This window comes from Bufo gargarizans, chromosome 3 (genome assembly GCF_014858855.1).
Source record: "Bufo gargarizans isolate SCDJY-AF-19 chromosome 3, ASM1485885v1, whole genome shotgun sequence".
NCBI classification, from domain to species: Eukaryota; Metazoa; Chordata; class Amphibia; order Anura; family Bufonidae; genus Bufo; species Bufo gargarizans.
The window spans coordinates 260028503-260054484 of record NC_058082.1 but is presented as its reverse complement, the minus strand read 5'-3'; the positions used below and the strand labels follow the sequence as shown (position 1 = coordinate 260054484).

At 43.8% G+C, this 25982-nt stretch overlaps 2 protein-coding genes across 2 annotated transcripts; one reads left to right on the top strand and one right to left on the bottom strand.

Annotated features, from left to right (window-relative positions):
* Positions 1-6473: 6473 nt before the first annotated feature.
* On the bottom strand, positions 6474-10270 carry MIS12 (MIS12 kinetochore complex component). The gene is made up of 2 exons (XM_044285660.1): positions 9909-10270; positions 6474-7153 (listed from the first exon to the last, which is right to left on the bottom strand). The coding sequence occupies exon 2, from the start codon at positions 7135-7137 to the stop codon at positions 6493-6495; it is 645 nt and encodes a 214-aa protein (XP_044141595.1). The 5' UTR covers positions 7138-7153; positions 9909-10270; the 3' UTR covers positions 6474-6492.
* Positions 10271-10377: 107 nt separating this feature from the next.
* Positions 10378-25738, top strand: DERL2 (derlin 2). Its single transcript, XM_044285659.1, has 7 exons — positions 10378-10549; positions 12658-12723; positions 15121-15194; positions 16262-16355; positions 19027-19222; positions 23108-23198; positions 24955-25738. Exons 1-7 carry the CDS (start codon positions 10457-10459, stop codon positions 25058-25060), a joined length of 720 nt encoding a protein of 239 aa, XP_044141594.1. The 5' UTR covers positions 10378-10456; the 3' UTR covers positions 25061-25738.
* The last annotated feature ends 244 nt before the right edge of the window (positions 25739-25982 follow it).

Sequence of the window (25982 nt, the reverse complement as noted above, 5' to 3'; positions counted from 1 at the left end):
GTGATGGCGCGCAGTCTCCTGCATTCAGAGAATACAGGGAAGGACCAGAAGACATGGAACCCCTGGAATAGCAGTCACATGACTGCGAAGTGGATCCAGAGAAAGCTGCTGCTGGGGGAAGAGTAGGTCTCTTTCAATCTTCTCTCCACAGGTTAGATTCTGGCCTTATTTTTTAGGACAGGCCGGAGAATCCCTTTAAAATAAAATTTGTTTTGCAGCTCACATGTTATACCAGCAGCAAAATACGGCACTCTCAATGCCAAAAATACAGGACCATGTGCACAATACATTCATAACCACCACAAAGTGCATACATGCAATAATTACAGAAAAAAACTCTCACCCCATCCCTAAAACATATAATCATCAATACCCCAAAACATCAGCGCACATGTGCATATAAAAAAGAGGAACCAACCCTATTGCTGTCATACCCCAAAAGTAATAATCTTAAAGAGTAACTAAACTTTTTTTAAAGGTTCTTTTTAACTCTTCTAAATAGACCCAAAATAATATACTTTAATGAATTATGTTGTTTTGCAACTTAAAAAAGGTACCCAAAGTTCATGATAGTACGGCTTCTTAAAATCATCATTCCCGTACAGTGCTGGCTTATCAGCGCTGTACGGATTTCTGCTGCCGTGGAGAACTCTGCACAGATCGCTGTCCTGCCTGCTACCGAGTACCGATGTGCTGTGCCAGGCTTTAGCTAATCGGAGAGGGCTCCTGCCTGTGCCCGCACTCTTCTCAGCTCAAGGGTGTCTATACCACATTGGTACGAGAGCCGAGATGGAAATGTAGCCTTTCTCAATTTCCTCAGAAGGTAGATCCTTTGTAGGGCCTTCTTTACCATATAGGACATATTTAGGTTCCATGTCAGATGTTTTGTAATATGTAGTCCGACACCTCAAATCAGTCACTCATTCTACTTCCTCTCCATCCATCCACATAAAGAGGGGACAATACCATCATCTTAGTGCTCCAGAAACCAACTACCGTATAACCTTCTTTATTTTCACTCCATTCAGGACCAAATGACATTCTGAACACCACCTAACTTCTGTATTTCCTCCCTACAACAGCTCTCATCATTCTCTGATAGATACCAATCCTAACACCAAGGTGTCATCAGCAAATTTCACTATAGTTTGGATAGATGGATACACTGTGCTGGACTAAGAACACATCCCTGTGGAGTACCTATATCTAGCAATGCTTCTAATACCAAAGTGGATAGCACTTCATATGGAGGACCATTGGGTAAATTATCAGGCTCTGGTAGCAGAGCTTCTCACCCTAAGGGCCCATTCACATGACCATATATTTTTATCCGCATCCACTCCGCATTTTTGCTGTCCGCATCTGTACTTCAGTTCCGTGGCCCCGTAAAAAAATAAAAATAGAGCATGTCCTATTCTTGTCCACAATTGCAGTTAATATGGGTTTTCGACGCAGAAGGACATTCTGATCCGCAAAATGCAGATCGCACACTGTCGATATCAGTGTTTTGGGGACCTGCAATTTGCAGACCGCAAAACAGACACTGTCGTCCGAATGATCCTTAAGGGTGTTGTGCTGAGGGTGCAACAACCAGTCACGAAGATCGTAAAGCAAAGGACTGAAGTTCAGCTAGACGCTCCCTCTGGATAGCTGACGTTACCTAATCAATAACCAAGGAAGCAGGAAAAGATGGATCTGGCAGCGGTGCGACCAAGGTAAAACAGTCAATATTCAAAAGGGAACCCTGCAGTACTGAAAATGGCCACAGGAGGTCAGGGAAGTCCTGCAGCTGGCTGCAATATCAGGACGACCAGCAGAAGAGTCAAGTACTCTCAGTTCAGTACTGCAGGGTTCCCTTTTTTAAGACTGACCATCTTTACCTTGGTCATGGCGCATCCTATATTCTTCTGCTTCCTAGGTTTAGTACCAGCAGACAACTCCGGGCTCGCCATTCTCACTTTCTGTGGTCAATTTATAAGTTAAAAAATTCACACACAAAAGATTGATTGCTAAACCAAGGTTCCTAAGCTTTTTCTACAAGCTTGTGAGGGATTATAAAAGCAGAGCTAAAAATCAATAAGCATCCTGGCCTATGTATTTGAATTTATGGATTTTAATTTATTATGCACATGAGACAATTGCAACAAGATTATCAGAATTCTTTTCTCACACAGCATCATTGATGGAAACAAAAAATTTTGATTGTTCAAATGAGGAGACAAAAATAACTTTCCCCAAAAAAACACATAAAAATATACATACATTTGATACTGGAATATTCATACTGACCCACAGAATAAAGTCATCAAACCCCAAAAAACATGACAAGATTGCTGTCTTTTTATACCCCAAAACGTTTGAGTTAAAAAATAAACAACTCACATACAGCTATGACGCCGGAAAAATAAACTTAGGGCTCTTTAAAGGCAGGGATGGAATGAAAAGAAATTGTGATGTCCAAGTAAGCCCTTACCTGTGCCAGTATGAAATCAAATGCGGTCACCGGGAGCAGGCAGTTCCGAGAACAGCCCGATGAAGGCCCTCGGCGGCTGCTCTCGGAACTGGTGGCTCCCGGTGACCGCATTCGATTTCACGCCGGCACAGGTAATGGCTTACCTGTGCATCGTCGGATGGGTGAGTCAAGATGGCAGCCCGCATGTGTTTGTTGGCGAACACTGCAAACTGACCATCACTGCTCTTAAAGAAGAACTCCCGCCAAAATGTTATTCTCTGACCTGCTAGAAAGGTACATGATGTAATCTGTAGTGAATGCAATTTTCTTACCAGTGACTGTATTTAGGAGTTATACCTCCCTTCTGATCCTCAGCTGTGTCATGTGACCAAATAACTCAGCATCCTGTGTGAACAGGAAGTCACTTTCTCTAAGTATTCCTATGGGAACCTCAATGTCAGTCTCAGAGGAAAGAATAGAGAGTAACTGACTTCCCGTCCTGTGTCAGCTCGAGATCAGAGTTGGTCACTCTTTCTCCTTACTGCAGGAAGAGACAGACTCAGCAGGAAGTCTATGGGCTCATCTCTCTTCAGTCTCCTGCAGCAAGGAGAGAGAGCACTCTATGCGACCACCTCTCACTCATTGACCGGTGGGGGTCTCAGCACTCAGACCCCCACTGATATAAACTTTAGATGTCACATATTAAAACTCAGTGACCCTTTAAAGTCTGTGGTAAAACATGAAAATGTCTACATAGATGGCATTTTGTTTGTGGTGTCTGTCTTTGTTGCTTTTAAAATACAACATGCTGAAGGTATGGAGTTTCAGACATTTTTCTTCACAAGGGAACGTAAAAAAAAAAATGTAAAAAAAAAATCAGTTGGCAAAATTTATCACACACGCAGGTTTATCACACACACTGTGTGAAGTAGACCTATGGCAGTTCATCATAATGATCGCCTAGGCTGTTAGAACACAGGTTTCCATGAGTAACTAAGAGTAAAATCACGCTAAAAGCTGCCGTCAGTAGTTGTCACCCAGCATATTAACTGTGTAGGAGACCAAGATAACAGCTGGACAGAATACCTAAAACTAGTTGCAACTTCAGATAGAATTTTGTAGTTTATTGATCTGATATAATCCCACACTATTTAACAGGAAAAGGAGAAGAGAGGAGGCAGCGCCTCGTGTGTAGAACCTTACAGTACAAGGTATGAGGAAAAGCACTGATTATGCTTACAGAATGGGGTTGTGATGGGTCACAACACCTCCGAATCGCTTCTCTGGATGATTACCCGTCCAGTTCACGGGAGAATATAAGACTGCGTCTGCTGCCACTGGTCTGTATCCCTTGCCGTAATAACGGTTATCTGGAAAAAATACGTGCAGAAAAGTAGTAAAAGGTTCAAACCATTCTGGGTGGCGCTAATACAGAAAGAACTCGTTGCTATGAAGGTAATCTTTTTTTATTAAAGAAGGTCTACGCGTTTCGAGGGCAGAACATCCCCCCTTCATCAGGACAATTAAAATTAGTAATAATTTTAATTGTCCTGATGAAGGGGGATGTTCTGCCCCCGAAACGCGTAGACCTTCTTTAATAATAAAAGATTACCTTTATTGTTACCTTCATAGCAACGAGTTATTTCTGCATCAGCGCCACCCAGAATGGTTTGAACCTTTTTCTATTTTTCTGCACACTATTTAACAGGGTAGATTTACTATTGAAAATACACCGGTTTTTTGTTTAGTTTTTTTTAGAGGATTTTGTGCCAAAATAACTGCCATGCATGCTTTGCATCACATTCACTGTTTTACACACTTTTCTAAGCATATTATGTTTTGTCCGACAAGGGGGTATGACCTAAATGCACCTCTGTGAGCCAAAATTTTGGTTCATTTTTTTAAGTGAAAGTATGTAAATCTGGCGCAGGATTTACAATACTCTAAATTTACAAAGATCTATGGGCCAGAATAGTAAAGTTGTCTAATATAGGGCAACACTATTAGTAAATCTGCCCCATTGCATTAGTGGGGCAATTACTGTCTCTGGCCCTTTTGAGTTGCTTTTATTCCTGCCACATAAAACCAGCTACAAGGATCAAATTAAAGATACAGCCACAGCACCACTGATACAGTGATAGCTACCTGCTTCCATATACAATAACCAGAAAAACTCCAAAATATAGTACCCCCCCCATCCCGTGCAGCCATAAGTGCTCCAGCTACATGTGCAATTATATTTCGCTCATACCGATCCGCATCAGTGGCCCCATACACAGATAAATCAGTCACATGACCACAGCAACGTGTTTAGTAAGTTGCAGGAGCATCAACTTCATTGCATAAGTGAATATAATATTAATAACTGGCTCTATGTAAGAACCTATGAGATATATATATATATATATATATGAGTAACAGCTTACATCATGTGGCATTACCATGTGATTGACTCATTTCAGCGCTCAGTACGGAGAAAATGCCTTTCTTCTGCATGGCCCATTAGTTCACTAGAGGACATAGCCCCACGCGAGGTCTCTAAATGCCTCTGCAGTATTTCGGGACATCTCTTCATAAAGCTTACTGTGAAACACTCTAGGGGAGCTTTATCAGAAGTGGTGTAAAGGAAAACTGGCTTACTTGCCCACAGCAACCAATCCGATCGATCCTTTTATTTTCCAAAAGCGCTCAGAAAAATTCTGTGATTGGTTGCTATGGGCAACTAAGCCGGTTTTCCTTTGCACTAGTCTTGATTGATCTTTCCAGGTGTGTCCTTTAGTTATGTCTGAAGACGGTGAGTGAAATTAACACTTCCTTGTGGTCTGTCTTTGGATAAAAGGACACAAGATTTTGATTTATCAAAACTGGTGTAATGGAAAACTGGCTTAGTTTCCCATAGCAACCAATCAGAATCCACCTTTCAATTTACAGAGCTCCTTTGGAAAATGAAAGGTGGAAACTAATTGGTTGCTATGGGAAACTAAGCCAGTTTTCCTTTGCACCAGTCTTGATCGATCTCCCAGGTGTGTCCTCTAGTTATATACTTGATAACTCACCTTCTAACATTCTAGAGCAACCGGGGACTGGGCAACGTTGGAATGGGTGCAGCAGGGGATGTTTTTTTATTTTAATTCATCAGTTTTCTCTTTAACTATGAAGACCTTTAGGGGCAATTTTTTATTTATTTTTTATTATAGCAATCTACTTATTTTGGGCTAAAAATCATTTTTCAATTGGTCTTTATAAAAAAAAAAATATATATAAATCAGCCACTTTCCCAATTTCAAGGTGAAATGTATGTATCTGCAGAGCAGAAGTGTCCTATGTTTATACTGAATCCAATCATCTGACAGCTCTTGTAAATCCCTTATCTGTGATCTCCTGAAGTTCAAACACTTATTTAATTTAGGCCATATTCTTATCAGTGTGACAAGAATTGAGCTGTAATGAGTATTTATAAGCTGTTAAAGAGTTTTAAAAACAGAGCAACAGACTGAGCGAGCAGCTCTGTGGATTAGGAGACACACGTAAGGCTAGCTGCACACTAGCAGCAGCGATCCGGCAGGTTTGTAAGGCTCCGTCCGGCCCCATTCACTATAATTCACGCACAGCGGTTTTCTTCTGGCTGACTCTCGGCCTATTTGCTGGAATGTGTTCGGATCTCCGCCGGTCCCCATTATAGTGAATAGGGCCGAATGAAGCCTGGCAATGCCGGTGTGTGCAGAGATCAGGCAGGCTATTCCCTGCCGGATAGAAACAGACAATCTGCAGATATGCTCTTAATTAACCCCTGTAGTTAAACAACTGCTTGAAATTTTCTAATAAAGACCAATTGAAAAAGTTATTTTTGCCCAAAATAATTAGAATGAAATACTAAAAATAATGCCCCAAAAGGTGTCCATAGCCGTGCATTCTATAGGAACAGGGCAGCAGCGTATATACTGACGGTATAACAGCGTTACCATCCCAAGTCACAATTAAGGGTCAGACAAAATGAATGTTCAAAGGTAGTGCAAAAACATTAAGTCCATGTATTTTACTTAACATACAGCTTTATTGGATGTTACGTCAAGTCTCAGTTTCTTATGTTTTTCATCTATTTCCTTCATTGAGCCCTGCAGTTTCTTTGATGTCTGGGCCATGAATGCAAAGCTCTCCAACAAGTCAAAGTTTCCATGTTCTCTGCAGATTTTGTCCATCCCATCAAACCACGTCAGTATCTTTCCCAGCTCTGCTTGCACGACTTTCTGCTCCTCCAGTTCGGCCAGAAGAGCCTGAGTAGCCTGGGACTCTGCTCGGCACTGCGCCTGTAGGGACCTGGTGTCACTTTGCAGATAGTCAAACTTTTCCTTGCTGTATGAGAATTCTGCATGGACCTTGTCTTCCGGCAGCAGAACATGTCTGGGTACATTCAGTACCATTTTCAATAGACATTTCTCCATCCTCTGAAACAACTGATTGAAGCGATCATTTACAAAAGTCAAATACTTTTCGGTGCTTTGGCGAACCTCCAATTTGCTAATCCCACATTCAGGAAATTTCTCTATTTTCTTCAGGATCACGCTTTCCACAACGAGCAGCATGTCAAATAAGTAGTCTTGAAATGAAATATACAGTCGAAGAACGCAGGTTTGGGGTGTAAACCCAAAATATTGGGTTTCGTAACACATGGGTACAACAGACATGTTTGTCAGAGAAGACCTGTAAATGAAGAATAAGTTCAGACATGATCAGAATTGCATATATAAAACTGACAAATGTCAACCCCAAGCATCATTACTGTGTATACTGTCATTTTAACATTCAGCTTTACTTATCAAAAATTTATAAATTGAGAATAAAAATGCTGACTTTCAAAAATATGAATTGTCAGGAGTAGAAAAGCTGTCTGCTGACCTCTACTGACACCTAGTGTCCAATTGTGGAATGGCACCAAACCATTTAAAAGGGGTTCTGCAGTTTGTTTAAACTGATGATCTATCCTCGGGATAGATCATCAGTATCTGATCGGCGGGGGTCCGACACCCGGGACCCCCGCTGATCAGATGCTGATGATCTAGATAGATCATCAGTTTAAACAAACTGCAGAACCCCTTTAAGGCTACTTTCACATTAGTGTTCCGATATTGAGATCCGTCATAGAAAACGGATCTATCCGCCATTGACTTTCAATGGTGTTCAAGACGGATCTGTCATGGCTATAGAAGACATAATACAACCGGATCCGTTCATGACAGATGCATGCGGTTGTATTATGATAACGGAAGAGTTTTTGCAGATCCATGACGGATCCGCAAAAAATGCTAATGTGAAAGTAGCCTAAGCTGTATTCACATTAACATCGTGGCTTTGTGTCTTGACTTTATAATTTACTCTTGTTAGCTTGATGGCAAGAATAGTATGAAACCACAGATAGGAGACCTGAACAGTAGAGTGAACATAGCCTTATAGGGCTCCTGGCAGTTTCACATTGGTTCTTGAATGGCTTTATATTTAACATACGCAGTAAAAAAAATAAAATAAAATAAAAAATAATAAAAAATTATATATATATATATATATATATATATATATATAATGAAAGGAGCAAAAACACATAATGAGCTACCTCATTATGGTCAGTCACTGCATGTGGCTATACATAAGTGTCAGCGACAGATGAAAGACCTAGTGTTAAAGGGAACCTGTCACTGGGATTTTGGGTACGAAGCTGAGGACATGGGTTGCTATATGGCCGTTAGCACATCCGCTATATCCAGTCCCCATAGCTCTGTGTGCTTTTATTGTGTATAAAAACCGATTTGATACATATGCAAATTACCCTGAGATGAGTCCTGTATGTGAGAAGAGTCAGGGACAGGACTCATCTTAGGTTAATTTGCATATGTATCAAATCGGTTTTTATACACAATAAAAGCACACAGAGCTATGGGGACTGGATATTGCGGATGTGCTAGCGGCCATCCAGCAGCCCATGTCCTCAGCTCTATATACAAAATCCCGGTGACAGGTTCACTTTAAGTTTTGATCTTCATATATCCCACCACTTCAAAAATTATCATCAGTGGCGTCCCAATCAGTAAAGCTGACAATTATATATTATATGATGTTATTTTTTTTTAAAGAGAAGCTTGATTTTTGAAGCTGTGTAAAGGGCTTGTAAGGTCTCTGGAATCTCTGGCCATTTTCGGCTACAACGCGCCATGGTTATGTTAGCGCACCTTTTACACTTCCTTTTCCCACTGACGGCTTATCAAGGAGTTATGGCACCTTGCTATTAAAGATGACGGGACATACGCAGCAGAGTACAGTAAGCAACCGAAAGCATTTCCTTTTAGGGTCCATTCACATGTCCGCATGGGCAGGTGTATTGTGGATCCGCAATATACTACGGACATGTGAATGGACCCTAAGGGCTTGTCCACACGACCGTGCCATTTTTCTGCGGAATGCAAATTGCGGATCCGCAAAAAACAGATGCCAGCCGTGTGCCTTCCGCAATCTGCGGAACAGAACAGGAGGCCAATTATAGAAAGGCCTATTTTTGTCCGCAAAATGGCCAAGAATAGGACAGGACTCAATTTTTGTGGGGCCACGGAACGAAGCAACGGATGCAGACTTTTGAATGGTTCCGTATACGGCCCGTATGCAAACGCAGAAAATGGCCTGTATACGGAACGCAAAATAAGTCCATGTGAACAAGCCTGTACACAGGCAGCAGCGTCTACTTGGTAGAAAATGAAAAGGATGTTTTGATGGATTTATGAAAACCCCGCAAAAAGAGCAAATAAACACCTGGTGGCACAAAGCAGGGAGCCACTGCGTAAACAAATGGGGCGATCCCGCATTTCGCAGATGGATCCAGACCTATTCAACTTATGGGTCCATAATCCGTCCACACCACAAAAAAAATAGAAGATATGTTTTTTTGCGGTGCGGAGAGAACCCCCACGGAAGCACTCCATTAGGGTCCATTCACACATCCGTGTTTGCAGGCTGCGATACGGGCATGGTCCGCACACGAGCCCTTCCTTATGGTAGAGAGGCAGACTATTTCACATAGTCATTCACTATAATGGGATCCCTTGGGTTTCCAGCATGAATGCCGGCTTTCTGCCACAAAAATACTGCATTCCTGGCTGTTTATACCTGATATGCCATAGCAGAATACTGGAAACCCTGCACAGATGTGAACGCTGCCTTACACTGGACTCCTGGCCGACTGCAGTCACAGCACAGCCGGCAGCTTCACCAGGGGCACAACTACAGGGCCCCTTCTTTCTGGAAATCTGCAGTGGGCTGACATTCAGTGGGTGCCCTCCTGCCTGCTGTCTACATGGGCTCCCACAATGCAGCCAATCCGAATCCAGTCCTATGCCCACCGGGCAGTATTGGCCACCTCGCAGCTTCTCAGATCCGGTTGTGGAGCCATACACCGGAGACTGCATTACATTACCTGTTATACTCTGCAGGAAAAAGCCGACCACCTCAACTTCCCGCCAGCTGCAAAACAACAGCTTCAAAGCCCAACTAAACACGTCACTCTATCCAACCAATCCCGACCGCTCTGGACTACGTAACTATGCGCCAACGTTTGACGGCAGAGACAAAAGCGGCCATATTTGTTTTGGGCAAAGAGATCTCAGCTGACATAAATATTTCAAGTGGCTCTTTCCCGCATACACATCGGTCTGTACAGTCGCCGCGGTTCTTGCCGCCGGAGGAGCCTAGGCTCTTTTAGGAGGCTTCCGGGTAACAGCGCCTCATCTTCTCCGCCAATCGGCTTTTACAAACATTCACTACGCGGACCAATGGCGAGCAGACGTGACATTACTACACGGAGTGGGCGGGAGCGACGGAAGAGCTAGCCATTCAGGAGGAGCGGGCGGCCGTAGCCGTGCGCTGATTGGCTACCAGATGTGCAGGCATTAGAATGTGTCTGTATGATGTGCTAGGTCTGGACGAGGCGGAGATGAGAGCGGAGGAGCGGTGGGAGGCAGCAAGATGGCGTACCAGACTTTCCGGCAGGAGTATATGCAGATCCCCCCAGTGACCAGAGCGTACACCACGGCTTGTGTGCTCACCACAGCTGTAGTGGTAAGAAGGGGGCAGTGACGGACGCCGCCCGGGCTAGGGTGCCCCGTGTATAGTGTGCCCCGTACTGATAGTGGGATTCCCCTGTCCTGCATATGCTGAAACCCCCCCAGCTGCTATTCTGCTGCCCACCGTGTACACCCTGCCTGCCCTGAGGGGGGCGCCAGTGTGCAGCTGTACTCTGTGTCCTGGGACAGGCTGACCGCAGGGACACGTCAGTGCAGGATGTGTGTGACTCACCTGTAGCCCTAGTAATCCGGGTGCCACCATAGTGTAGGGCTCTACATGCCTATACATTAGGAGAGGATCATGGATCTGATTACAGTGTGGATGATGGTGATGTCCTGAAGTTGGTCCCTGGCAGCGGAGATGTAGCAATGTTTTATACCCAAGCCCAGTGGCATAGAGTTCTATGGGCCCCAGGGCAAACTTTCAATAGCAGAAAGGGGGGGCCTGCGCTGGCCATATGAGGGCAGGGGGCAGCAGCAAATAATGGAGGTGGCAAAATAAATGAAATGTATACAGAGGGGCAAAAAGTGAAATATAGTGAGAGAGGGGGCCACTGACAAAACCTTGGCAATAATAACCACGAGCACCGCCGTGTCATTCCAGCTGTGATCCCACGAGACCCGTGACCTCCCACGGCGGGTCTGTCTCGCGCTTACAAGTTAGAATTGAGCGCAGAGCCCCACCGCATTATTATTATTATTTTTTTTTAAGTGCGGCTGCTTTAAAAAAAAAAAAAAGCACTTGCAGGGCTGTTGTATCCAGAATAGGACCTGATCTCTAATTTGCCAGACCAGAGAAGATCTTGTTTCTCACAGCCTGAGAGTCCATAGGGGCTTCTTTGTAAACTCTAGGTGGGCTTTCATGTGTCTTTTTTTATTAGAAGCCCAGATTGGTGGAGCGCTGCAGAGATGGTTGACCTTCTGGAAGGTTTTCCCATTTGCACACAGGATGTTTGGCGTTTCACTTTGTCATTATGGGGTACTGGGTGCAGACTCATGGCGGGGGGGGGGCTACTTTTTTATTTTAGCACAAGGCCGCAACATAAAATGTGAAGAAAAAGTGAAGGGTATGGAGACTTCCTGAGTGCACCGCACATGCTTGCGGATGGAAGTAAAGTTGACCTGTTCTTGAAATTGCAGCAGTGGCAACGACCAGAGCCTCCTATTGATGTATCATAAAGCACTTTGGAGCCTCCCACATGGGCCTGAGATATTAGCTCGTCTACTCTGTGATAGTGCTTCAAGGTCTCGTTTCTTGCTGGTCGGCATGGTCATCGAGGTCTTTCATGGATTTGTTACAATATTATGGACTTTGTAGGAACAATGCAGCGTTTAGAACGGTAGTCTGAGCGCGGTGTGGCCACATGTGCAGATTTACGCTGGTTCTTTAGGCGAGCTGCAGCTCTAGAAGAGCAGTGAGACTATGGAACTCAAGAAGGGTCTGGGCGCCTTTCTGGAATGTACAAGCATTGCAGGTTTTGGATACTAGATTTCTGGAGAGTCAGGAGATTTTTTATTTTTTTGTGTGTTCATTTTCTCTAGGTATGACGTCTTTTCTTTCATTTTCCTCTAAGATTTCAGAGAAAAAAGTGTCCAAAAAAATGCTAAAAACATTTAAAATGCAGGTTGATTTAAAAACTGTTCTAAAACTCAAGAACAAAAGTTAGTGTTAAGGAGCCCTTTAGAAAATCTGTCCGCCGAGCAGTATGTAAACCTAGCTGGCTCGCTTCTCTAATAATGTCCCTGACCTGGAACAGGTACGCATGCTGGAGGCGTCTGAACTTCTGGCTGGCAGCTAAGGTAGTGAGTACCCGCAAGTAGGCATGACATGAAAGCTGGCAGTATACCGTATGTGCTTAAAGTCTCCCTGTACTTAAAAAAAAAAAAAAAAAAAAAATGTGATCTGTGGGGGGTCTTGGGACCCCACTGGACAATGTCTTGCTATGACATATCAAGTTTTTTTGAAAGTACAGGTACGGTATAAAATAGTATAAAGTCCAGCGGTACACTGGTGTGAGTATAACACAGCGCAGGAAGGGGAGACCTTACAGTGCTGACTGACTGCGTCTAAAACCTTTTACCTTATTGTTTTTTCTCTTCCAGCAATTAGAAATCATCACACCGTTTCAGCTATATTTCAACCCAGAACTGATATTTAGACATTACCAGGTAAGTCATAGGGGCTCGGACATTTCCTTCATTTTCCGATTTCTGTTCCTACAGTGTATTGGTCTCTATAAAATGTGCTGGCATCAGTCCACAGGAAGTAATGTACTGCCAGCTTTGTTTCAATTCTTCTGAAAATATTTGCATGGGCAGGAAAGAAGGTTTGACTGTATGCCTTGTGGTCAGATGTTACAGCTGGGAGCAGATATGTAATACGTTTCCATGTGTTACAAAGACTTTACTTGGACTGGTTTTATAGGACTCCTCATTCAATCCTATTATATTCAAAGGGGTTGTCCCAGAATCAATCCATAGGTAGGTGGTATTTGTTCACTGGGAGTCTGACTGCTGGGACCTCCACTGATCGGAAGAACAACCTGCTTGAATGGAGTGCTGGTTGCGTATACTTCTCCCATCTATTCAGAGTGTATTGGACTGACGTAGCCAGATATATAACTCGACAGTCTTCAGCGGCCCCATACGCTTTGAATAAAGCAGCAGCGCACATTTGCGACCACTGCTCCATGTAAACGAGAGATATGGGACCCCTATTCTTGTGAGCGGTTGGACTCCCAGGAGTAAGATGTGGTATGTCTATTCTGGGACAACCCCTGTAGTGTTAAGTGGCCCAGAAAAGGGGTTATTTGATTCCATTTGCACTTCTGTAGGCATTCAAGTACATACCTGATCTGTATGGATTAGACCATGGATGCCCAACCGGCGGCTCTCCAGCTGTTGCAAAACTACAACTCCCAGCATGTCCAGAAAGCCTACAGCAGGGCATGGTCGGAGTTGTAGTTTTACAACAGCTGGAGGGCCTCAAGTTAAGCATCCCTAAATTAGACAAAAACGTTCCCTCCTTGCAGAGCGTACATTGATTTCTACACTAGAAGGGTACCTGCACATGTGGATAACATGCGTTTTAGGTTTTTCTGCGCTTATTCTTGTGGAGAAAAAGTACAGTACCAGTAAAGTGTATGAGATTTCAAGAATCTCATGTACACTTAGTTTTTTTGTTCCGTGCGGATTTTGAAATCCACAGCATGTCTATTGTGCACATTTCACTCTTTTTAATGCAAGAGTAATATCTACGGCAAAGCCACATCAAATCCGCACCAAAAAAACCGCAAGTAACACTTGTGGTTTTTAGTGAGGATTTGTTGCACAAAGGCACAGAAATACACACAGAGATTTGTGCAGAAGATAGCGCCACCCGTGTGCTGGTAGCTGACGCTTCATTCAGAGAGGGGCACTGCTGTACCGAGAAACGACTTGGGGTACCTTCACATCAGCTTCAGGGGAAGTCCGGCAGGCTGTTCCGATGTGTGAACTGCCTGTCGGATCCCTCCTGCCGCTAGTTCACGTGTGCCCCTAGACTGACGCTCCGTCCCTATTGACTATAATGGGGACGGAGTTCCGGCAGGCGCTCGGTGAGAGGCAGCTGGACTAAAAGTAAGATCGGGGGCACGCTCTGGAAATGCGGATGCGGACAGCACACTCTGCTGTCCGCATCCATTCCTGCCCCTCAGAGAATGAATAGGTCTGCACATGTTCTGCAATTTACGGAACGGATGCGGACTCATTCTACGGACGTGTGAATGGACCCTTATTATATATAATTTTATATTTATACCTTAACGTGTCTGCAATGTATGTCTTCCTCATTATAACGTTTCCCTGTGAAAGATGGTACAGCAAGCTCTCTTCAGACTAAGGGCTCATGCACACAACCGTATGTATTTTGTGGTCTGCAAAAAATACAGATGACATCCGTGTGCATTCCGTATTTTTCAGAACGGAGCAGCTGGCCCCTATTAAAACAGTCCTATCCTTGTCCATAATGTGGACAATAATAGGACATGCATACGGAAACGGAGTGCACAGTGCCTTCTGTTTTCTTTGAGGACCCATTGAAAAAACAGAACAGACACGGAAAGAAAATACATTTGTGTGCATGAGCCCTAACGCTGGGTTCACACCTGAGCGTTTTACAGCGCGTTCCTACACGCTGTAAAACGCACAACAGGCAAGAACCAATGATTCCCTATGGGAAGGGTTCACACCTGGGCGTTTTACAGCGCGTACAGGAGCAAACAAGTACAGGAGCTTTTTTTGGCGCGTTTGACGCGCGTTTGGGCCATAGACTCTTTGGACAACACTGCTGTCAATCACCCAAACGCGCGTCAAACGCGCGTTCACTATTAAAAAAAACGCGCGACAAAAACGGGCATAGAAACGCGCGTTTGAGAAACGCCTAGGTGTGAACCCAGCGTAAGAGTCTGCTACCACTTCTCAGTAACTAACATTTGTCATATTTACAGATATTTCCAGCAATAATTTATAATATGTAATGTTTCTCTCTTCTTCCCTTTTTTTTTTTTTTTCTTCTTTTCTCTCCAGGTATGGCGACTAGTCACAAACTTTTTGTTTTTTGGACCAGTTGGATTCAATTTTTTATTTAATATGATTTTTCTGTATCCTTTTAAGGTGCCTTCAGGCATGCAATAACTTAATGAAGTATATTGCAGATTTACTGATCTGGCTACTTTTGTAGAAATGCATTTAATTCCGCTTTATTCCCTATATAAAAAATAAACCAAAAAAGATGAATTTTTTTTTCATACTTTGTCTGAAGTCTCTTATGCAGCCCTATCTGAGGACAGCATGGGATACGGCAGAAGATGCTGAGCTTGGGGCTATATAGTTAATGATCTGATTCAGTATTTTCATGTAAAAACCTATTTAGATGCTTTAGGGACTCGTAGAGGAATCCAGTGGTCCCCGCTTCCCCCACACAGTGATTGACAACTCATTCTGCATATAAACTTAAACAATAAGAGGTGTCAGTCAGTAGTGTGTAGGCGGGGAAACCAGGACTCAAAAGCTTTCTCTGAGTCCTACCAGTATTCAAACTTCTCTTTCCATGGAATGAACAAATCGGATCCTAGAAAACTATCAGTAACCCCCATATGTCCCACGCTGCACTCAGATAAGGCTACTTTCACACTCGCGTTTGGGGCGGATCCGTCATGGATCTGCACAGACGGATCTGTTCAGATAATACAAATGTCTGCATCCGTTCAGAACGGATCCATTTGTATTATCTTTAACTTAGCCAAGACGGATCCGTCTTGAACACCATCAAAAGTCAATGGGGGACTGATCTGTTTTCTATTGTGGCAGAGAAAACTGATCCGTTCCCACTGACTTGCATTGTGTGTCAGAACGGATCCGTTTGGCTGAGTTTTGTCAGATGGACACGAAAACGCTGCAAGCAGCATTTTGGTGTCCGCCTCCAAAGTGGAATGGAGACGGAACAGAGGCAAACTGATGGATTCTGAGCGGGTCCTTTTCCATTCAGAATGCATTAGGGCAAAACTGATCCGCTTGTGAGAGCCCTTAACGGATCTCGCAAACGGAAAACCAAAACGCCAGTGTGAAAGTAGCCTAAGGTGGGGTAGGTGACCAGACAGATCCACTTTAATTTTAATGTGTGTCTCTAAATGAATGGAACTGTTCCTTAACTAAATTTTTACCCCAGATATAGATACTGTCGGATGCTTGAAGAAGGATCATTTCGTGGTCGTACAGCAGATTTTGTATTTATGTTCCTTTTTGGTGGCCTTTTAATGACTGTATCCTTATAAGTGTTTGGTATACGTAGGAAAACATGGACCCAAGAGTCCATTGATCACACTTTTCCTGCTGGAGACATACAGTACAGACCAAAAGTTTGGACACACCTTCTCATTCAAAGAGTTTTCTTTATTTTCATGACTATGAAAATTGTAGATTCACACTGAAGGCATCAAAACTATGAATTAACACATGTGGAATTATATACATAACAAAAAGGTGTGAAACAACTGAAAATATGTCATATTCTAGGTTCTTCATAGTAGCCACCTTTTGCTTTGATTACTGCTTTGCACACTCTTGGCATTCTCTTGATGAGCTTCAAGAGGTAGTCACCTGAAATGGTTTTCACTTCACAGGTGTGCCCTGTCAGGTTTAATAAGTTGGATTTCTTGCCTTATAAATGGAGTTGGGACCATCAGTTGCATTGAGGAGAAGTCGGGTGGATACACAGCTGATAGTCCTACTGAATAGACTGTTAGAATTTGTATTATGGCAAGAAAAAAGTAGCTAAGGAAAGAAAAACGAGTGGCCATCATTACTTTAGTCAGCCGAAAAATTGGGAAAACTTTGAAAGTAAGGGCTATTTGACCATGAAGGAGAGTGATGGGGTGCTGCGCCAGATGACCTGGCCTCCACAGTCACCAGACCTGAACCTAATCGAGATGGTTTGGGGTGAGCTGGACCGCAGAGTGAAGGCAAAAGCGCCAATAAGTGCTAAGCATCTCTGGGAACTCCTTCAAGACTGTTGGAAGACCATTTCAGGTACTTGAAGCTCATCAAGAGAATGCCAAGAGTGTGCAAAGCAGTAATCAAAGCAAAAGGTGGCTACTTTGAAGAACCTAGAATATTACATATTTTCAGTTGTTTCACACTTTTTTGTTATGTATATAATTCCACATGTGTTAATTCATAGTTTTGATGCCTTCAGTGTGAATCTACAATTTTCATAGTCATGAAAATAAAGAAAACTCTTTGAATGAGAAGGTGTGTCCAAACTTTTGGTCTGTACTGTATATGACATGGTGTTAAAAGATTGCTGCTGCTTCAAAATATGGGCTGATGATTAGTCCTTGTTCACATTTCCGTTTTTCACTGACGTGTGCTATCTGCATTTTCCATGGACAGTACACTTATCCTTTGATTTTAATGTGTTTAATTCATACATCAGTAGTTTTTTACTGACCGTGGGTCAGTAAGAAAAGAACGGAGACATGCACTACTTTTGGCCTTGAAGAGGACCAAATGCCCTTTGAAGTCTATGGGTTTATGAAAAATCCCTGTTGTCAAACAGACACAAAAATGCGGACCTGGTTTTAGATTGTGGCATCAAGTCCAGCTTTTATATCCTCTCGGGATCAAGGCTCCAGGGGCATATTTAGTAGGTAGCCCCTGTTTGAAGTTCGCTGTTGTCTGTGTAGGGGAGGAGGTGTTTGGCACTGACTTGTTGAGCGACAATAGGAAGAAAGTAGAGGGTGCTGTCTTCTCTCCCCTATACTGCCTTCCAGTGACCCCAGGGGATGGTGCAGGAGCTCATAAAGTAGTGATGAATTGGCAGTGGCACATCTAATCACAGTGTCTCTGATGTTTATTGGTATCCAGACTTGAGGGATTCTTGGGGTCCATTCACACGTCCGCAAAACACCTGGCCGGCACCCCAATAGAAATGGCTATTCTTGTCTGCAGCTGCGGACAAGAATAGGACACGTTAAATTTTTTTGCGGAGCCGCGGACTGGAAGTTTGAAGCTGCGGATCGGAAATGCAGATGCGGCCAGCACACTGTGTGCTGTCCGCATCTTTTCTGTCCTGATTGAAAATGAATGGGTCCGCACGCATTCCGCATAATTGCGAACGGATCAGGACCCAAAGTGCGGACGTCTGAATGGACCCTTAGACTTTTTATGCATTAAAAATATTTTTTTAATTTGATGGAAAATTGCCTGAAGGCACTCATAAAGTGCTGAGTAGCATTTTCATAATATGCCACATGCCCACTTTCAGAAAATGTATAGTGGTGTTTTATTTTAGAATTTAGGTTTTATCTGTGTGTGACACAAGTGTGAAAATGATCCTGACACCCCGGGAAGTGTAAGGCTGGGTTTTCACCTGGGCTTTTTACAGCGCGTACGATCGCGCTGTAAAACGCCCGATGCCTCAAGAAGTACATGAGCTTCTTTGGGGCGTCTTGTCGCGTGTTCCCGTACATAGACTTTCGGGAACGCGCGACAATGGGCGTTCGCTTGTCTCTGTATGCGCGATTGCAAACGCCCGTACGATCGCGCATACAGAGCGCTCCATCGCGAATGCTCGGGTGTGAACCCAGCATAAGGGTTAAAGGTGTTCATAGTAATGGTAACGTTTGCATTCATTTGGACCGCAGCTGTGGTTCAATAGTTAAAATCAATCAGTTGCAGTGTAGCAGAGGCCCTAAAGGGGATGTGCAGTGGGTTAATATTGATGACCTATCCTCAGGAGGGGGTCCAGCACCCCTGTCGATCACCTGCTTAAAGGGCTAGTGGTGCTCGTGGGAGCACTGCTTCTTCTATTACCTGTGTGTCGTGTTCTTTGTAGGAGATAATTTTTATCTCCTAAGGAAATATCTTGCACTTCAGTTTTACACGTGTTTCTTTACCATGCATATACTTTGGTCTTTCCTTAATATGCTTTAGATCTTTGGCCTTTTTGTCAATCTAGTTTTCCTTGGGCAAGCTTTTACAATAATGCTTGTGTATGTATGGAGTAGAAGAAATCCTTATGTTCGAATGAACTTCTTTGGGCTTCTGAATTTTCAAGCCCCATTCCTTCCGTGGGTTCTCATGGGCTTTTCATTGTTGCTGGGAAATTCAATTATCGTGGATCTCTTAGGTAAGAAAGTTGCTGCCGCCCAGTAATGAATGCTCGTGATTTTCTCTTCAGTTGTATCACCCATGTTTTCTTCCCCATGATATATTTCATTTTGGAAATTCTTCATATTAGAATTTTTTAATTCTAATGTACAGAATGAAGAAAACATTGTTCCACTGTCTAAGCCCATTGCTCCCTCCATCATGGGCAAGACTATAGGAATATTTATAGCATACTTCCAGTCGCCCATTTAAAATCGCCTTAGGGCACACTCCTTCGTGTGTATAATTTAGAATTCTGAAATTCACTAGGCTATTGGAAAATGTGCAGGGGACAGTATGTACATGGTCCCAGAGAGATCACAGGACAAAAAAATGCGACAAAGTAATATGCCATGTGCAGTTGGCCACAACTGGAGCATCACTTAACAAATGTGTTCTTATTTAATCCTTTGTGTCTTGGCAGTGCACTCGTCTCTGCAAATTTTCTTGTTCATTGAGTTTCTCAAGTGCATGTTTACTCAAGGCATTAGGGATGTGGGAAGGCTGGTAAAGCTGACACAGGTACCACCGGGACACAAACTACCAGAAATACTGTTTCTCCAGTAGTATTATATGCTTTAGGAGACCATACAGTGGTTAAAACACTAGTTCTGACTCTGAAGGACCTGTCCTGCATTACCCAGCAACCCATTGCTCTGAATGGGCACTATACAGTGGCATACATTGGTACCCCCTACTACCTCTGCAGTGTTGGCACAGCCCATAAATAACAGCTGGTTGCTGGAGGTCACAGCATATTGTCACAAACCCTTGTTAGAAAGCAGTGATGGTCAGTTCGCAGTGTTCGCCAGTGAACACATGCGGGCTGCCATCTTTAGTAAGGTAGACTCACCCATCCGGCGAAGGTAAGCCCTTACCTGTGCCGCGAGCTGGTCTGAAATCAAATGCGGTCACCGGGAGCAGACAGTTCCGAGCTCAATGAAGGCCCCTGTCGGCTGTTTTCGGAACTGCCTGCTTCCGGTGACCACATTTGATTTCAGACCGGCTCCCGGCACAGGTAAGTGCTTACCTGTGCATCGCCGGACGGGTGAGTCTACCTTGCTAAAGATGGCAGCCCGCGTGTGTTGGCTGGCGAACACTGCGAACTGACCATCACTGTTAGAAAGGTCCTTGTGTGGAGTTAATAGCGCTCTACAGGGTAGCAGCTGCTATGTACGAAGAACAATCTAAAGTGGACATGGTGCTTTTACTAGCCTTGCTGTAATGGTCAGGTCTAATGGGGTCCTGCACTTAGACTTCCAACACGTCAGTAAGATATGTCATATGCTTGTAAGATGGAACCAGTTTGTACGGGGGGGGGGGGGGGGGGGGGTTCTTCTCATCTTGGCAAAGTAAAGTCTTAATGTAATGGAGTCTAATTTCAGATCTTTTCTGATCAGTGTTAAAGGGGTGTTCATGACTGAGATCGTAATACCGGTCATATGTGGCGTGTCCGGGCGTTTGGAACTAGCTAGGCAGGCTGTGCTATGGTATTTCCATAATTCCCACTTGCTTCTATGGACACTGCTGTATCGGCCAGTCAGCTGTTTCCATAACCCCTTTACAACCAGTATGCCAAAATTAGATGAGTGCTCCTTTAGCATGCTACACTAGTAATGATAATAGTATTTGTCAGGTCTTTTTTTAATTTGTCATAAAAAAAAAAAAAATCTTCAATAAAATGTTTGCATTATTTAACATTGGTAACCTAAAGCTGATCATACACATAATAGATGTCGACTTATTTTGCCACCAGCCATGTACCCCCACCCCTTCTCCTCTATACTCAAATCAGACAAACAAGTATGTTAATTGCCAGAGGGATATGCCCACTGCCAGGCGCCCGCTTATCCTTGCCTCCAAAGTCAAGCTGCTCACAGATAAACTGCTACAATCTAATATGTATGGGATAATATCTATTGTCAGCTTTAAAGGGGTATTCCCATCTTAGACAATGGGGGCATATCGCTGGGACCTGCACCTATATCGAGAACTGAGTGGGGAGTGCTGTGACTGGAGGACCCCAGATTTCCCGGGGTCTGTCCACCACCAAGTGCTAATCCCCCGCCTCTCCCATAGAAGTGAATGGGAGCGTGCCGCGCATGCGCGGCCCATGCTCGCATTCATTTCTATGGGGCAGACGGCAAAAGCAGAGCCAGCGCTCTCCTATTTTTGGCGACCCCATAGAAATGAATGGAGGGCGGCTGCGCATGTGCAGTGTGCTCTCCTTCACTTTCGGGGCTCCGTTCTCAATATAGGTGCGGGTCCCACCGCACTGGGGGCATATCCTAGCAATATGCCCCCATTGTCTGAGATGAGAGAACCCCTTTTAAAGGGTTGTCTCACTTCAGAAAATGGCATTTATCATGGAAAGAAAGTTAATACGAGGCACTTACTAATGTATTGTAATTGTTCATATTTCCCCCTTTGCTGGCTGGATACATTTTACCATCACATTATACACTGCTTGTATCCAGGGGTTACGGTCACCGCTGCAATCCATCAGTGGTGGGTGGCCGTGCTTGCACACTATTAGGGAAAAAGCTCTTCTTGCCAGGACAGTTGGAGCGCACATAGGCACGCATGTGCAGCGGTGGCCGTAACCCCTGGAAATGAGCTGCATTTAACTCATGTACTTTGTGATGCTGATTTCCTATCTGGAGAATGTCCTTGGTATCAAACAGCTGGAATACCACTAAAAGTGAAAGTGTTTTCATGTATTTGAAATATATTTGAGTTTTTAAGGGGTTATCCGAGACTATAAAAAGACCCTCACAATGAATATACTTACCTGGCTCCCTGCACCACCACCGCTGCTGCTTCTCCCCTGGGACGGGGACGAGCCTCCCTAGCGTCACCCGCCTGCTATTGGCTGCTCCCCCGACACCGAATGTTTTATTCTGCGCACAGGGAGAAGCGGGAGCCTGGCATATGGGGGAGCTTTTTATACTTTCAGATAACCCCTTTAATTATGGGTTACTGAGGGGCATTTATCGATGCATTTACACCACTATTGTGACATAAATAAGTCACAAATTATGGCGCACACCTTTTGTGCTCCATAGTTTGTGACTTTGTAATCTTCTTATCACTTTTCCAAAATAACAAGAAATGGGGGCTGTGCTTTACAAGTTTCTGGCGTAAGTTATATCTACAGTCTTCACCAGCCCCTGGGTGGCTTAGACTTCAGTTTCCAGTGCACAGATTGGTAGAGATGCCCCTAATTTGTTAAAAGGCATCTGCTTTTTAGGGTACTTTCACACTAGTGTTATTCTTTTCTGGTATTGAAATCTGGTAAAGGGTATCACTACCGGAAAGAAAACGGATCAGTTTTGTCCTAATGCATACTGAACGGACTGCTTTCCATTCAGAAAACATCAGGATGTCTTCTGTTCCGTCCCTTGTACGGTATCTGACCGGACAAAATACCGCAGCATGCTGCTGTATTTTTTTTTTTTTCCGGCCAAAATCCCAGAACAATACCGCACTTGCCGGATCTGGCATTAACTTCCATAGAGATGTATTATTGCTGGATCCGGTACCAAGTGTTCCGGAAACTGCTACATCTCCAGATTCGGTTTTCCGGTCTGCGCATGCGCCTTTTTTTTTATTTTTATTTTTCTGAATGAGACAGATCCAGTATATCACTGGATTCGTCTAACGGATCCTGAAAAAAAGCTATTAGTTTGTACACTGCTTGCCGGATTCTAACAACGCTAGTGTAAAAGTATCCATTGTAAATTGGGCACATCTCACTCAGTCGCACAGGGATCAAGTCTTAATAAATCTCCCTCGCTGTGTTCTGAAGATTCTGTTCACGTTTTGTACTGTGCACTTTGTGTAACTTTTTCATTTTCTTTTTTAGGTATTGCAGTCGGACACATCTATTTCTTTTTAGAGGATGTGTTTCCTAACCAACCAGGAGGAGGAAGGATTTTAAAAACTCCATACATTTTGTAAGTAAATGGTTCGTTTAGGGGGGCCGCTTCCATGTCTGCAGCTTCACATACACCAGGCATGTCCAAACTGCGGCCCTCCAGCTGTTCCCAAACTACAACTCCCAGCATGCCTGGATAGCTTACAGCTATTAGAGCATGCTGGGAGTTGTAGTTTTGCAACAGCTGGAGGGCCGCAGTTTGGACATGCCTGACATACACACTGCTTCTACTTACATCCAGTGATCATTGGAGAATATTTACTAATCAAAATTCTAGCATAACTGGTGTACATGCTGTGCACCATTTATTTAATTTTTTTCACGCTCATCCAAAAAATTGGTGTGGATTAGCTGAAAGAGCACATGGCTTGTCTGAAAAGAGGTGCAGTTTACTATGTGACAGTGTGCACCAAAAATGCGCCAAAGTTTTGCTGCACAATTCTGGCGCATAATAAGCAAACTAATATGTAGTAGAAACTTGGAACAGTTTAAATGTGTGTCAGATTTATTATTCACCATCAGCCATTTTAAAAAATCTGGTGCTGTTTAACCCCTTAAAGGGAACCTGTCACCGGGATTTTGTGTATAGAGCTGAGGACATGGGTTGCTAGATGGCCGCTAGCACATCCGCAATACCCAGTCCCCATAGCTCTGTGTGCTTTTATTGTGGGAAAAAAAATATTTGCTACATATGCAAATTAACCTGAGATGAGTCCTGTCCCGGAGATGAGTCCAGCATGAAGGAGCCCAGCACCGCCCCGCATCATCCGAATCTCCCCGACGTCAGAAAGCTAGAGCGCCGTAATCTTGCGATGCGCGAGCTAGCGCATGCGCAGTTCGTTCCCTGAGGCTGATGCTAGCACAGGGAAGGAACTCTATGCCGACACTACGTATGTGCTAGCTCGCGGATCGCAAGTTTACGGCACTTTAGCTTTGTGACGTCGGGGAGCAAGGAGGAAATGAGGAGGATGCGGGGCGGTGCTGGGCTCCTTCACGCTGGACTCCTCTCGGGGACAGTAACTTGTATACAAGGGTAAGACTGCAGCACTCATCCAAAAGGGCTTACGTGGGTGCACGTCCCAGGATGATTTTTTTCCACTCTAGAAATCTGTATAAGTCCTCAATATTTTCAGACGGCACACCAGATGATCTTTAAAAGATTGGTATTTTTTCTGTCACCGGAACTGCCTGCCGGATCTGGCAAAACGTATGCCGACTGATCAGGATCCTGGTCAGTCTTAAATGCCTGGTCAGTCATAAAAAGGCATTATAATGCCGTATTAGCCTTTCCAGTCTCATCCGGCATTTATTTATTTTTCACCTTTTCCGGCATCCCAGTATTTTGAATGCCAGCATTCACTAATACATTCCTATGGAAAAAAAATGCCAGCATTCAGACAAGTCTTCAGTTTTTTGGGGCTGGAGATATAAAACCGCAGCATGCTACGGTTTTCTTTTGCCTGATCAGTCAAAAAGACTGAACTGAAGACATCCTGATGCAAACTGAACGGATTGCTCTCCATTCAGAATGCATGAGGATAAAACTGATCAGTTCTCTTCCGGCATTGAGCCCTTTTGACGGAACTCTGTGCCGGAAAAGAAAAACGCAAGTGTGAAAGTACCCTTAGGCTGTCTAGCCCAACTTCACACTGTCTAAATCGGTAAATCTGCCCCTTTTAGCTCTTACTGTAAAACTTTAGTGAGCACAAGAAATAATTGTTTTATTCAAAGTTCTTTTTCTTATACCGCTGCTTGTATTTAAACTTAATTTGCAGGAAGGCAATATTTGATACACCAGATGAAGACCCAAACTACAACCCACTGCCAGAAGATCGTCCTGGTGGATTTGCTTGGGGAGAAGGACAACGACTTGGTGGTTAAATAAAAAGTTGCCAACAGGAGAAAGTGGCACACGGGAGAATGCACATTGCCCTGTTGCAGAGATAACTTGAAGTTCTCCAGAACAGGAAGCACTTTAAAATTCACTGACTGACACAAGGAGACATTTTCATTTTCCCACCAGTGCCTCCCAGTACAGGATTGTTTGCAATGGTACTTGAAGCTCTTGGGCCGTAAACTGGAAATATGGAAACCGATACTATTCAACCAGACCATGCAGACTTATCTGTTGCTTTTTTAACATTTGTGTGTGTTTTCTTTATTTTTGATACAGAAAAGAGATCAGTCTTTAAGGACACTGGCAATGTCCTGATTTTGGCAGTGTGCAACCACAGACTTTAAGCGCAGAGAAGCCTGTGCAAAAGCCAGTGGACTCCTTGCAAATTATGCACAAAATGGGGGGTCACGCGACAACAGCCATTCCTCTACTGTGTGACAGAACAAAAGATGCTTATTATATATACATGTGCTACAACCTTAGACCAACTTGTTCAAGCAGTGACACAAACCTGACTGTGCTGTCTGATTTCTTGGTTTGAATATCAAAATGGCAACTCATTTTGTTATTGCATTTAATTAGAATGATGGAGATCTTGGAAAAGATGGTGTATTATAATATATTTTATATGCACAATAAAGCCACTGAAGTTGTGCTTTTAACACAGCATTTTAAATGTACAGGCAACTATTAACAAAATCAAAAAGCCCCCCTAGACTAGAACAGGGATGCCCAACCTGCGCCCCTCCAGCTGTTGCCAAACTAAACACCCAGCAGGTCTGGGCAGCCTGCAACTATTAGGGCATGCTGGGAGTTGTAGTCTTGCAACAACTGGAAGGCCGTAGGTTAAGCATCCCTGGACTAGACCTTAGGCTAGATGGTCTAAAGATGTGCCGGATTTACCAC

Excerpts from the sequence above, each read along its gene's own strand:
- DERL2 (XM_044285659.1), top strand. The coding sequence starts at position 10,457 with ATGGCGTACCAGACTTTCCGGCAGGAGTATATGCAGATCCCCCCAGTG. Across the intron at positions 10,550-12,657 it reads TGCTCACCACAGCTGTAGTG|CAATTAGAAATCATCACACC; the intron begins GTAAGAAGGGGG and ends TTTCTCTTCCAG. Across the intron at positions 16,356-19,026 it reads TTGGTGGCCTTTTAATGACT|ATCTTTGGCCTTTTTGTCAA; the intron begins GTATCCTTATAA and ends AATATGCTTTAG.
- MIS12 (XM_044285660.1), bottom strand. The coding sequence starts at position 7,137 with ATGTCTGTTGTACCCATGTGTTACGAAACCCAATATTTTGGGTTTACA.